This window comes from Emydura macquarii, unplaced genomic scaffold (genome assembly GCF_026122565.2).
Source record: "Emydura macquarii macquarii isolate MOO-44397 ecotype Brisbane River unplaced genomic scaffold, CSIRO-AGI_Emac_v2 contig_3517, whole genome shotgun sequence".
NCBI classification, from domain to species: Eukaryota; Metazoa; Chordata; order Testudines; family Chelidae; genus Emydura; species Emydura macquarii.
In genome coordinates, this window is record NW_027133654.1 from 9,044,065 (window position 1) to 9,058,191 (window position 14,127).

At 42.5% G+C, this 14,127-nt stretch overlaps 1 protein-coding gene across 1 annotated transcript in view; it reads left to right on the plus strand.

The window, feature by feature from the left end:
- Positions 1-5,960: 5,960 nt before the first annotated feature.
- The window catches only part of WDR27 (WD repeat domain 27), a 122,227-nt gene continuing 114,060 nt past the window's right edge, over positions 5,961-14,127 (plus strand). The window contains 5 exon segments of the mRNA XM_067535952.1: positions 5,961-6,283; positions 7,344-7,398; positions 7,400-7,546; positions 7,899-8,040; positions 12,510-12,634. Of these exon segments, the coding sequence (XP_067392053.1) occupies positions 7,351-7,398; positions 7,400-7,546; positions 7,899-8,040; positions 12,510-12,634 (462 nt within the window). The 5' untranslated portion in view covers positions 5,961-6,283; positions 7,344-7,350.

The following is a 14,127-nucleotide window of genomic DNA, read 5'->3' on the forward strand; positions in this document are numbered from 1 at the left end:
CCGAGTACTCAGCAGGGGGGTGGGGTTGGGCCGGAAGTTCAGGTGCCTTCCCCCCCTCCCCCGGCCCACTGTCATCAACCCGGCGCTCGCTGTCCCGTGGCTGCCATGGCAACAGGCAACAGGCTCAGGCGCGGGGCAGACCCGGACCCCGCCAAGACCCATCCAGCCACCGTCGCCGAGTTGGCCTGACACAGCAGGACCCCAACTTTGTGCTGTGCCCGGGCCCTTTCTCCCCGTCTGAGCCGGGCCCCGGGTCAGCCGTGTGTGTGTGTGTGTGGGGGGGGGGGTCCTTTCCCCAGGTGCGTGAGGACACCTCCCTGTACTTTGACTGTGCCATGTGTCAACTCACGTCAGAAAACAGGTGCTGTTACCAAAGTATCCCCAGCCCCCACTGCAATGGGCCAAAGTTTTCACAACAGAGCCCCCCTGTGTAACACACTTTCACCCACTCTGGATCGCTGACTTACTCCTACTGGCCGGACCATTATGAGATTTAGAGAGACAAGGTGGGTGAGGTAATATCTGTCATTGGGCCAACTTCTGTAGGTTAGAGAAAAGCTTTCAAGCACCACAAAGCCCTTCAGGTCTGGGAAAAGAAGACCTCTCTGTGGCTCCAAAGCTTGTCTCACTCACTTACCAACATAAGTTAGTATAAAAATACCTTTTATTTGACATCTTGTTGCTCTAATATCCTGGAACCTACATGTCTGCAACTACACTGCATACATTATGAGATTTGTGACTCTGCTACTGTCTCCCTGCTAACAGACTTGGTCTTTTAGCTCAGGCAGTAGACACTGATGCGTGGAGATTTAGACATCCATTCAGCAGTCCCTGCAGATAAACTGACAAGGCACCTAAATAAGCCCCTGATTTTCAGAGGTGTTGATGTGAAGGCCATGTATGTGTAAAGAGTTGTGCATTTACATGTGGAGCCCTTAAAGGTGGACGGAAGGTCCTTTGGTTTTGTTCTTCTTCAAAGTTCTCCGTAGATTGACTTGAAAAGATTAGATTTTTACTGGTAAATGTAGATTTCATTGTACCCATACAAACCGACAATAAAATATTTCCACTGCCACTAATAAAAATTTATAGATAGGCAAAATAAGAAAAAAATATGAGTTTGATTTAAAAATATTTATTGTGTATATTTTGACAATTTGTTTTAACAGTTTTACAGCTTTAACTTTTTGAATCTGTCTATTGTCATTAAATAATTATAGGGGGAGCCAGAAAACTTCCCAAAACTGTAAAAATTTAAATTAATAAAAATGATTTTTAAATGCTTAAAAATAAACAAATATCCATCAAAATTATTTTAAAAAAACCAAAAAACTTGATTTCTGCCAAAGCTATCTGCAGTCAATTTACTGTTTGTATTAGCGAGAAATCCAAGTTAGCCCCCACAAGGGATCTGATGCTTCAGCTCCTCTTCCCTCGGGTCAGAATTCATGTTTTCTCTTCACTGCTGTTTCCTTAGTCTTCACAGAACAGCCCAGATGTTCTGCTCTACCTATTCCTTGCTAGAGAGGGAGAGTCAGGAGCTGCTGTGTTCTATGTCCCCTACCTGGAGAAGGATGACGTGCTGAGAGTTGGGCAGTAGAAGGAACCTGAAGTTGGTCATGGGAGGCGGAACAGGAGAGGGGAAGAGGGAACAGTTTGCATCCTCATGGGTCCCTGATTAGGAGAACCAAGAGGATTCAGTGAGGACTGTGCTACTCCACTCACTCTACTGCTGAACTGAAACAGTGAGTGGAGCTCCTGGCTCTATTGCCATCCTTTAATGGAGAGAATAGCATGTCAGCTCAAGCGAGCATCATCTTGTAAATGCTAGTTGCTACAGCCTATAAGAGGAGATAAACCCTACTACTCTCCTGCACATATGTGAATTTTTCTCTACTGTACCAGTTGTATAATAAAACTAACAGTTCTCATTCTGATCTCCCATATGCTGTTTTGACACAACTGTGACTTCACTGTAACAGAAATATTATTTATTTCTTCCAGTGTGAGAGATGAATCAGGCCCCAAATTATTTGTTTACATGTATAAATACCATGTGTAATTTTATCTTTCTCAGATGTTAGCTAGTCCTTGAGGATGAACTCTCTACATCAATGTGAAAGCACAAAACCATGTGTTCTTGGCAGATCACAACTCACATACTGTTCCTATTTGACAGTATAACTTTAATTGTATAAAAATGGTCACATTTTTAGGTTTGGTACAAGTGGTTTTAGTTAAAAATACATGTCCTTTGTTATTGCAATTTTAATATAGATAATCAAATTTGGAAAATTAAATAGATACCTAAGAACATAATGTCTAGAATCCTTGGCTGCTTCTTGTTAAACACTAAGTGGTCTGGTAAAAGAATTATCATTTTTGTTAAAGAATTTGCATTTCTCAATTCATTTGAGAGAAAGTGAGACCTTGTTTAGATTATTTTCCTAGTTTTTCAGTAAGGCCTCAGACTTTTAAAATGAACTAAAGTCAGTTAAGTGAACACATATTAAAGAAATAAATACTTTAAATATTTTTTTTGGTTCTGCGTCAAAACAAAATAAAGGTGAAAAAATCTGTTAGTAGTCTTCCTGGACACTAAAGATCAAAGAGTTGATGTAGTAAAGCATAAATATGTTTTAAATACATGCTGTAAATAAATAAGGATATGAAGCCTCTCACCTATAGGTCACCTGTTTGCAACCAATTCACTTTTCCATCTGCTTACTTTTTGGTCACCCATGAGTCGATCTCAGTTCAGTGACGGCTGCCCATGACATAAAAAGAGACCATTACATAGTTGGCACAATTTAGCAGCCTTGATGGCAGTCCCAGCAGAAAGGCCAGGGACTAAATGGATTCAGAGACTAAACTATGCTGTAATCTCTACAGACAGTCCTTCCAGTTCAGAATGGAGGGATACTAATGGAGAAGCATGGGGAAGCTTGCACTGCCACTTTCTGTGCTGCACCTTCATTGTGGGTGAACAGAGAACTTTGATCACCAGGGTTGTCAAACATCTATCTTTCTTGAACACTGAAAGAGTTATGCGTTTGTTTTAATGTAAATGCCTTTTTACATCTGCAATAATTAATGATATTGGGTCAGATCCTCATCTGGTGTAGATCTGTATAGTTCCCTTTAAGACAATGGAATAACTCCAGTTCACACCAGCCGAGGATCAGACCCATTATCTCAATGGTATAATTAAAATAACTATTTCAGAGAATAATCTAATATAATGTTAACTATGATCTTGCTGTTCTTCCACCATATTACTGATACCTGTATTCCTTCAAAAGTTTCCTTGTCTCCCTATATGAATCATAAATATGGGAAAGCATCACTACTAGAACACAGTTCCCATCAATATTTTTATACCTCATATTCTGTACAGTAATCATTTTGGTATATTCCTATATGATTGAAGAAAAAGTTCTCTCTTTCTATGATGAAGCCCTGAGTCCAGCTGAACTTCCACGATTTTCCAAGTCCATCCAAAACTTCTCTTTCTAGGGGTCGCCCTAGCTGCTGCCAGTGTGCGCTTTTTTAAGATATGGAGGAGTAATGAGGGAGGGGTTCAAAGAAGAGTGACCCCATCCAAGGTTGACAATAATGTTTCTCCACATAAGCCAGTTCCTAAAAGATACTGAGGGCTTGCAATACCCATTGAAATCAGTGGAAGTTGTAGATGCTCAGCATCTCAGGATTAGGTCCTCAAGACCTGATCTAAAGTCCATTGAAGTCAATAGAAAGACTCCCGTTGATTTCATTGGGCTGTGGATCAGTTCCTCAGTGATTAAGTTAAATGATATCATAACTAAAGAAACTGAAAGGTGCAAGTAACATCAAGTAGAAGAAAGAAATGGGAAGATGCTTGCTTCCTAATATCATACCTACAACAGTTACCCAAACCATGTTTACATGTTTCAAAACTAGCTCTTTTCTCGTAGGTAGTATGATTCTCTTGCCTAAACAGCACATTTTAATTTGGATATGGGCACTTATCTTCACATGTAGTTGAATAAGCTGTCACAATATTCATGGCTGCAGTACTTATATATGATATCTTTGTTGTCATCACAATACTGAAATAAAAAGTTTTGACTGATACTCTTACATGTGAGGCAAACGTAGAACTGAAATCGTAGCAATGGATACTGTATTGTTACACATTTTTGACCCAAGTGGCTAGTCAAACGTTGGGGCCCTGGGATGTTTCAATTGGCCTGGCCAGCTCAGATTGAGGGCCAGCCCCAAATGGCATGTCAACAGCTTGTACCAGGTCTGGATAACTCAGTTTCTTTTTTGGGGTAGGTTCTGCAGCACCAGGAGAGATAGGTCACCTAAATTGACTGCTAGAAACACCCTAACCCTAACCCGTACCTCATGTAACCAAGCAGCATCAGCTCAAAAATATCACTTATCCAAGCTCTCCTCTCCTGCATACCAGAGCTGGCTCAAACCCTCTGGGGTCAAGTCCTGGCTCCCCATGTTAACAAACAATCCAGTCCTCTGCTCCACATCGTCCTCCAACTCAATCTCCTCATCCATGACTTTTTTGTTGGGGCTGAGTCCGGTATCCAGTGCCTCCAGAGGTATCCACGGATCTCTTGCCAGGGGAAGTGAGGTCATCGCCGAGAAAGGCTTCCAGCTCCTTATAGAAGCAGCAAGTCTTTGGATCTGCACCAGAGTGATTGTTTGACTTGCTAGCCTTTTGGTACCCCTGCCGCAGCTCCTTGATTTTCGCACAGCACTGCAGCATGTCACGTTCATAGCCCCTCTTCACCATTAAATGAGAAATTTGACCATATGTATCGAAGTTCCTTTGGCTGGAGCAGAGCTGGGACTGCACAGCCTCCTCTCCCCAAATGCTGATTAGATCCAGAAGCTCCAGTGTGCTCCAAACGGGAGAGCATTTGGTGTGTGGAGCCGCAATGATCATCAGCTGGGAAGATGAGAGGTGAGCTCTCCACGCTGACCAAGCAGGAGGTGGAATTTCAAAAATTCGTGGGACTTTAAAGGGGGAACGGTGGATGGCTGCAGAGCAGCAGAGCTAAAACTGATGGCCAGAGCCAAAGTGGTCAGGATAGGCACTGTGGGACACTTCCTGGGGAACATTTACTGCGATAGAACCAAGGATGATGTCTACACTGATGCTTTGTTGCTATAAATTTGGCACAAAAAGCTCTACACCTGTTGTTATTTTGTTGCAAAATCAGGGGAGTTGGGTGAGCGGGGATATTGAAGTGTGTACACCATCAGTTATGACACAAAATGATGACTTTGGTCTACAAATTCTGTAGTGTAGCCCAAAAGTCTGTATTGTAGTTGCCTCAACTACCACAAGTCTTTCCAAGGACAAACTGTAAATCAGAGCACCCATAATGGTGGAGTTCTGGGAAAGGCATGATTAAGCTACTGGGGAGTCTTGTGGGGTTTAGAAGTGGGCTTGAGGCTACGGGCCAAAGGAAGGGACAGTGAGGGGAACCTACTCAGACCTAGGGGAGCTAAAAGCACATGGATCCAGTCAGTCCAAAGATGGTGAGTGCCCAGCAAAGGGCAGCTACAGCCAGCGGAGGTCTGCAGGGCACTGTTGAGGATGGGCTGTGGATCGCAAGGCCATTCACTGTGCACTGCGGTACAGCAGTGGGGTTTATGGCTGTTGTCCGGGGCGGGAGGCTGTGCCCGCTGCGTATTGTGCAGCCACAGCCGGGCTGACTCTCTCGCCTGCTCTCCGCCCCGCCCACCGCCATCGGGGTGCAGAGGCGGCCGCAGGGAGCCCATCACGGTTCCTCCGTGCCTGCGGGCTCGGACGCTGCCCCCCGACCGCAGCGGAGGTCGGTCTTTTTCCGCGCCTCACCTGTCGCTCATTATCGGGCTGTGACGCGTCATGACGTAACAATCACCTATCTGGAGCCGCCGCCGCCGCCGCCGCCTCGGCGAGGGGCCGCTCCCAGTCCCCTGCCCGTCCGGAGGAGGCGCGCGAGCCGCGCTGAACTCAGCTGCGACGCTGAGTGACGTGCATGGCTTGACCACGTGCTCTCTGTCTCCATGGATACAGCGAGCCTGGGTTGGGGGGGGCCTGGTTGGGAAGGGAAGCCCCCACCTCCCACGGGGTGCAAGTGACCATTGGTGCGGCCGGGCCGCCCCGCGCCCATCGTCTCACTCGAGCCTTGTGTTGAGCGTGGCAGGCTCGAGCCTTGCGCCGGTCCGGGGTGAATGGCAGCCCCGAGGAGTTCCCGTGCGCGTTAGGGGCGCTGGTGCAAGATCCGTTCCGGTAAGCCCGGGCTCGTCGTGTGGCGGGGCAGTACTCCACGCCGTGCTTTGGAAAGAGTGAAGCACACTCGACAATCAAACTCTTCCGTAAGGGCTGTGGTGACTCTCAGTCTTTGTGGGGCCCTTGGTAAACCTGGATGCCCCCCCCCCCGCAATCCAGTAAGTAGCTTTAGTGCCCCCCCCCCCCGCATCTGGTTTATTAAATATTTCTTAGCCCTGATCTGTAATACACAGGCTACTGTAATCAGTGCACCGTGCCCACGTACCTAGCGGCAGCTCCTGTCCCGTGGGGCTGGCTGGGCTTCGCGTCCCGCACTGTGTGTTTTCACCTGGGGTCACTGCACTGCTCAGGCTTGGTCCAGCCGACCCCCTAATGGGGGGGGGGCATCTGGGCCAAATTTGTGTGTGTCTGTGGCCTGATTTAGTGGTCGGGATTACACTGCCACTTACACAAATTTGTCCCAGGTGGGTCCCTGATTATCATGATGGAGGGGCAGCTAGGTCAAACCTGAGTGATGCTGCAACACCTTGTACCAATTTGCAATACCTATAATGGGCAGCTAAGCCTAGCCAGCACTGTGGAATGGGAATTATAGACTTTGTCTCTGTGGGGTTAGTGTGGGGGCAGGCTCTCTATCCCTTGCCATCCGGGCTTTCCGCATAATCTTTTTATGCATTCTGGTGACCCAATTTTGGGTTATGACTCTCAGATTGAGAGCCTCTGCTTTAAGGTATATTATCTTTTTATGTATACCACTGTTAGATTTTTGACATTGTTCTTCTAATAGTCTCATTCTTCTACAAGAAATCACTGGGCACAATCCTGCAAGATGCAGAGATCCTCCTTTGTAAAACTGAGCACTCTTTATCTCCAATTATTTAGTTGGAACTTCATATTATTTGGCACTTTCAGAACCAGATACAATGCCCAGTAATCTGTCTCTGGGAGTAGTCTGTAGTGGATGATTCAGAAGGTGGCAAAATGAGGGGGGAAACAACCCCAAGAAAATTAATCTTAATGAGCACTTTACAGTGATATTTTAATGTAATGTTTATTTCAGCTGTATTATGGAAAGCCCAGTGGACCTTTGTTTTATTGAAGAAGGATGTAGCCATGGACGTAGTTCTTGAGAAACAAGTGTTTCGATCCAAAGTGTCTGAATCTCATGTTCAGCTTGCTTGTAGTCTACATTATTATGCTTTTCCTTTGAATGGAAATGAGCTATGCATCTGGAACACAGGCAATAACCCTGCTCATCATCGGGTAAAAAACAAAACTTGTTTGTTTAGACTTTCAGTGTAATAGTTTAAAAGAAAAACACTGGGTTGGGTATATCATTTTTGCAGTGCGGGCTATGGTCCTTACTAGACTCCACATTTTATGTCTGGAATGTGGACAATTATTTGACTTTGTTATTTTGGCAAGCATGGCAATAAACCATAATGCAGTTCAATGAATGGATTTTAAACATTAAAGAATAGTCAGTGTGGATGAATAATTGAGCGTTGTTAGTTATTCAGATAAGTGTTAGCTGTATTTTTTCCTCTTATTTGCTATGTTTTCATCGTCATTGGAAATAATCTATGGACATAAAACATTATGTTATATTTGCTAGCCACTACACTTGATAGGACATCATCATTCAATCACTGCACTGGCATTTGGAAGTAAAATCAATCCACTTCTTGTCTGCTCTGCTTCCTGTGACTATGTGATCGTGTGGAACCTGGATGAGTGCACAAAGAAAGTATTACAAGGTAAAGCATTTTTATAAAAAGTTACTTTTGAGTAGCAGGTGGTAAATGTGACTTCTTAAAGCTGGATTCTGCCACCCTTACTCATGATGAGTAGTACCTTATTCTTTTATTTGTCTCATAGGAATTGCCATGTATCAGATCAGCAGTCTTTCTCCTCAGGGACAGGGTGGCTAGAGTAATCAGGAAGGCGTTAAATAAAAAGCAAATGGAAAGGGTAGAAAGAGGGAATATATGAGTATTCAGCACAACATCAAGATGTTGAGAACAAAATTAATCAAGGAACCAAAGGACCTGAAGAGAAGCAATTCTTGGAATGCCTATACATCAATGCTAAGAGCCTGGGTAACCAACAAGAGCAATTGGAATTGCTCATTTATGAACATAAATTTGCTCTAGTTGGTATTACTGATACATGATGGAATGATTTATGCTCATGGCATGTTTAAATAAATTGTTTATAACCTATTTAGGAAGGATCAAGTTGGCAACAAGGAGGGAGGGTAGCACTCCACGTCAAAAATGGCATTACTTGTTTGAGTAACATATGACTTGGAAGAAAATGATCTTGAATGCTTATGGATCAATGTTCTAACAGTTAAAGCACAAGATGGAGTATTTGGTGTCTGCTACAGACCACCAAATCACAATAGGAAACAGGGTAACCCCTCCTTACGCACCTATTTATAATGTGTAGGGGGAAAAAAACCTGTGTGATCATGGGTGGATGTCCTTTTGAGGTCTCATGCTGCCAGTACTAAACATCCTTGGATGTTCCAAACATTATAAATGACAAATTTTTCTAACTCAAAAAATGTTGCAACCAACATGGGGGAATTCTTTATCTTGTCTTAATAGATAGAGGAACTGATCACAATACTAAAAAATATTGGTAGTTGAGGTACAAGTGATCACGACTTGATCATATTTATAATATGCAAGCAAAATAAAGTTCAGACCAGTAGTATACATAATTGGTTCTTTAGTAGGGCCAATTTCATAAAGCTAAAAGCAATTATGAGCTCAATCAGCTTAGCTTGGAGGAAGAATTTTAATCAGAAAAATGTGAATGATAATTGGGAGTCATTTAAGAACCCTTACTCGATGCCCAAAAAGCCACAAGCAAGGAAGAAGGCCGCACTGGTTAAAAATACTGTCTACACCAGGTTGGTATGTGAACGCAACTACGCAAAATAAAATGTAACAAATGAAAGAAAGGGGAAGTTGGTAGCACAGTTTATAAATCAGAAGTTAGGAATTGTAGACAATTGATAAGGGAAGCAAAAGAACACAAGGAGACCTCTGTAGCCAGCAGAGTTAATGACAATAAAAAGGAGTTTTAAAAATATTAGGAAAAAATAATCCTGATAATGGTATTGATCCATTACTAGATGGAAATGGTAGAAGTATCAATAATAATGCAGAAAAGGCAGAAGCGTTTAGTAAATATTTCTATTCTGTATTTGGGGGGGGGCGGAAAGGAGATGTTATAGTCTCATCATATGGTAATGTTAAAAATCTTTAACATCCTCCAGAGATATTAGTGGAATGAAAACAGCAGCTATTAAAGTTAGACATCTTTATAGCAGAAGGCCCAGAAAATGTGCATCCAAGTGTTTTAAAAGAGCTGCCTGAGGAGCTAGCTGGATAGTTAATGTTTATTTTTATTTAATTACTAAGTCTTTGAACACTGGAAAGTTCCATAAGGCTGGAAGAAAACTAATGTTGTTGTGCTAATTTTTAAAAATGGTAAACAGGATGGTCTGAGTAATTATAGGCCTGTAAGCCTGATATTGACCCCAAGGAAAATAATAGAGTAACTGACACAGGACTCAATTAATAAATAAATAAGGGAGAGTAATATAATTAATGCAAATCAATATGTGTTTATGGAAAACAGCTCCTGTCAGACTAACTTGAATTTTTATTTTTTTTGAGACTACAGGTTTGGTTGTTAAAGGTAATAGGGTTGACATAACATATTTAGACTTTTGTAAGATGTTTGACTTAGTACCGCATAACATTTTAATTAAAAGCTGGAATGATATAAAACTAACATGGCACACATTAAATGGATTAAAAACTGGCTAATTGATAGGTCTCACAATATAACTGTAAATAAGGAATCATCATTAAGTGGGTGTGTTTTCAGTGGGATTCCACAGAGAGCAGTTTTTGGCCCTGTATTATTAAACATTTTTTTTCAATGACCTGACAGAAAACATAAAATCATAATTGGAAAAAAGTTTGCAGACAATACAAAAATTGGAGGAGTAGACAATAATTAAGAAGACACGTCACTTGTTTCAGAGCAATTTGATTTGTTTGGTAAACTGGGCTCAAGCAAACAATATGTGTTTGAATATGGCTAAATGTATATATCTAAGAACAAAGAACATAGCCATACATTTAGGAAGGGGCGTTCTGTCATCGGAAGTAGTGACTCTGAAAAAGATTTGGGGTTCATGGTGGCTAATCAGTTGAACATAAGCTCCAAATTTGATGCTATGGTAAAAAGAGCTAATGCATTGCTGGGATGCATTAACAGGGAATCTTGAGTAAGAGTAGAAGACATTATTTTATTTCTGTGTTTGGCACTGGGGTAACCGCTGCTGTAATACTGTGTCCGGTTCCGGTGTCCACAATTCAAAAAGATTGTTCATAACTTGGAGGAGGTTCACAGAAGAGCCATGTGAATGAACAAAGGATTGGGAAACATGCTTTGTAGTGATCAACTCAAAGAGCTCAATTTATTTAGCTTAACAAAGAGAAGGTTAAGGAGTGACTTGATTACAGTCTATAAACTTACATGGGGAACAAATATTTTAATAATGGGCTCTTTATTCTAACAGAGAAAGGTACAACACGATCCAGTGCCTGGAAGTTGAAGCTACACAAATTGACTGGAAATAAGGCATTCATTTTTAACAGGGAGAGTTATTAATCATTGGAACAATTTACAAAGATTCTCCATCACTGACAAGTTATAAATCAAGGGGTGTTTGTCTAAAAGATATGATCTAGGAATTATTTTGGGGAGTGTCTATGGTTTATGTTATACAGGAGGTCAGACTAGATGGTCACAGTGGTCCCTTCTGTCCTTGGAATCTATTCCAGTATCCGGTCTCCATCAGTGGCCAGTAACAGCAACTTCAGATGAAGATGCAAGGAACCCTGTTATGAGAGAACCTACCTGTTTTGGTTCCCTTCCCACAGCACTCACCAGCCAACAGACTCTTGTGGCTGGGTGGGGTTGCTGAGTCTTCTCAGTTGCCATCTCCTAGTGGCTGTCTCTGGACCCTCTTTGGCTTAGGCCTCAGGCTAGGTCACTTAAAAGTTCAGTGCCCTTCTGAGGTACTCAAAGTCCCACAATAAACAATCCCTTCAACAATAGTCCCACATTAATGTGGAAAAAAAGTCTTTTCACCCCCTCCTGGGTTCAATTTATAGTTCTTTGTTCCTCTTATGGACTGCTTCCCTGGAACCTGGGTAATTCAAGCAGTTATTGCCTCCCTTCTTAAGCTGGATGTCCCCAGCTCTCCTCCTGGAGCTGTGTGTACTTCCGCTCACTGTTTCTTCTCAAGTCAAGCACCCTAGCCCTCCTCCTGGAACTGGGTAATTGAGGCAGTTATTACATCATTCCTTAATTCAGGAGTCCCCAGATCTCCTCATGGAGCTGAGTGTCCTTTAGTCTGCTTTAGTGCAATACCTAGTTTCAACCTCAGATGACCCTGCTTAGTCCAGAGGATTTCACACCCTTCTTCTGCTGGTGCCTGCCCAGTTAGGGGGTAAGCAGTATACATGCTAGTCCCCATCGCCCTGCTCATTCCCAATTGGTTGGATAAGAGAGGAGCCTTACTCCCCCCTTTCTACAAAGCTCCTGGCCACAGGCCCTTCAAGATTCAGTGATGTATCCTCCCCCTGACTCTTTTGTGGTAACTAAGCTCTGGGGGAGCAATCAGAGCATGAGGGAGTGATTGAGGCCATGACTGGGGCCCTCTCTGGGATTACTAGACTAGCAGAAACTGTAAGGCGATGAGCTGACTTCATGCAAGCTGGTCATCAGACCTTCCTGCTATAGATACACAAGGTGTTCACTTTTCAGATGTCTCTTTTTTTCCCCCCCTCAATGTTATGTTATAAACAGGCAAAAAATGGCAAGCTATTTTGGGCTAAAGTTGAAAACTGGATGACTGAAATGTTTTTAGTAGAAAATTGAGCAAACAATTTATACAGAAAGTTCCCTGTCTTTTGAATGTTTAATTGTAAATTTAGAAATGAAAGGTAATAGAGTGAAATAAAGGGAATACAATCCTGCTTTAAATTAAAAGCTCAACACATCCTTAGTGAGTGGCTATTGACCTCTCTCTAATAGCCATTCAGTTACTAATTTATGCTTATTAAATTTAATATTATCAGTGTTTGAATTTTTGTTTTCATAACCCAATACTAATCTTTTAAAATCACTATAGGTTTAATGCCTCGAGGAATTGTTATAGGAACTCTTTTGGGAATGGTGCTTTATGTACGTTTTAGTCCAGATGACCAGGCTGTGGCAGTATGTGCTGGAAATCGGATATATGTGTTAAATGCAAAGGTGAGTTTGTCTTTTCTCTTGAAAACAAGATGTTAAAGAGTCTAGACACATGTTCACTTTCAAATTAACCCATGCTAATTAAAAATAACATGTCTTTCAGAAAACCTAATAATTGTTGAGCAAAAATGTTCATCTGCTCATAGATAAAAATGGGCATGGTCTAATGCTTGATTATATATTCCAGACAAAAGACCATGTTAAGATGAACTTAAGGTTCAGAGTATGTATTAGTAACTTAAGGGTAGGAAAAAATGACAGGGAGGTTGTAACTATTCCCAAATTAAGCATTATAAACTGAGGAAATTCAGAGTTAAGGTTACCTTAACATATTTGGATTTCTTTTAAGCGTAAGAAGTGTGCAGTTAAACAACATTATTTCTGTCCTGAAATTGTCATACATAACTATGTAATTATGATTAAGATACTTTTAATGTTTTGTGGTCCCAGATTTAATTAAACTGATTTTTAAAGGCATTTTTGATTTCACCACCACCACAACAGGGCTAAATTTGGGTTGTTTGGGGGCCTTAACTGTGCATTTCCTATCCTTTTATCTTGTATAGTCCCCATTATTATAGTACCTGAGCACCTCACCGTCTTTTATGTATTTGTCCCTGCAGTACTTGTGAGATAAGGAAGTGCTATTATCCCCATTTTACAGATGGGGGAGCTGAGGCACTGAGAGATTAAGGCCATGGCTGCACTACAGACTAGACGATGTAAATTACGTTGACATAAAGCCGCTGCAGTTAGTATATTGCTCGTGTGCCTGCAGTCTTGGCTGCTTCAGTCAAAGCTGTGTGTGCTCACCAGGAGCGCTTTGGTCGATGTACAGTGTTGTGCATCGTGGGTAGGTATCCTAGTGTGCAACTTGCCACCATCTAGTGCAGTGTCCTTTGGGAAGTTTTGGCAATGCATGGTGGAGCAGAAACAAATCATGCAGGGGTGACTGGGAGCAAAAGATCAACTTCCCACCATGCAGCTTTCTTCATCCCATAATGTCATACATATTCTATAATTTTATGCCTTTCATATAAATCCCATGGACCTGCACGGCCCTCCTTGCTGTCTGCCATCTCTCACAGAAGCATGGAACCTGCACAGCTTCACTATAGTCATGAGCATTGCAAGCACAGGACACACGATCCTCTGGTATTTGCAGAGCCACAAGAAGAATCGAATAAGCAGCTAACATGACAGTCTAGTGGAGGACAGACTGCTGTGGGGCATAGTGAAAATTCAAGATTGTTGGGTGGCATTCATTCCTGGAGCAGCTGCAGACAGCGGAGCACTGCTCATGGGCCTGAGAAACAAGCACTGACTGGTGGGATTGCATAGTAATACAGGCTTGGGATGATGAGCAGCAACTGCAGAACTTTTGGATGAGCAAGGCCATATTCCTGGATCTGTGTCTCCAACTCACTCCAGCTCTCCAGTGCAGGGACACCAGAATGAGAATTGCACTGACAGTGAAGAAACAAGTGATGATCTGA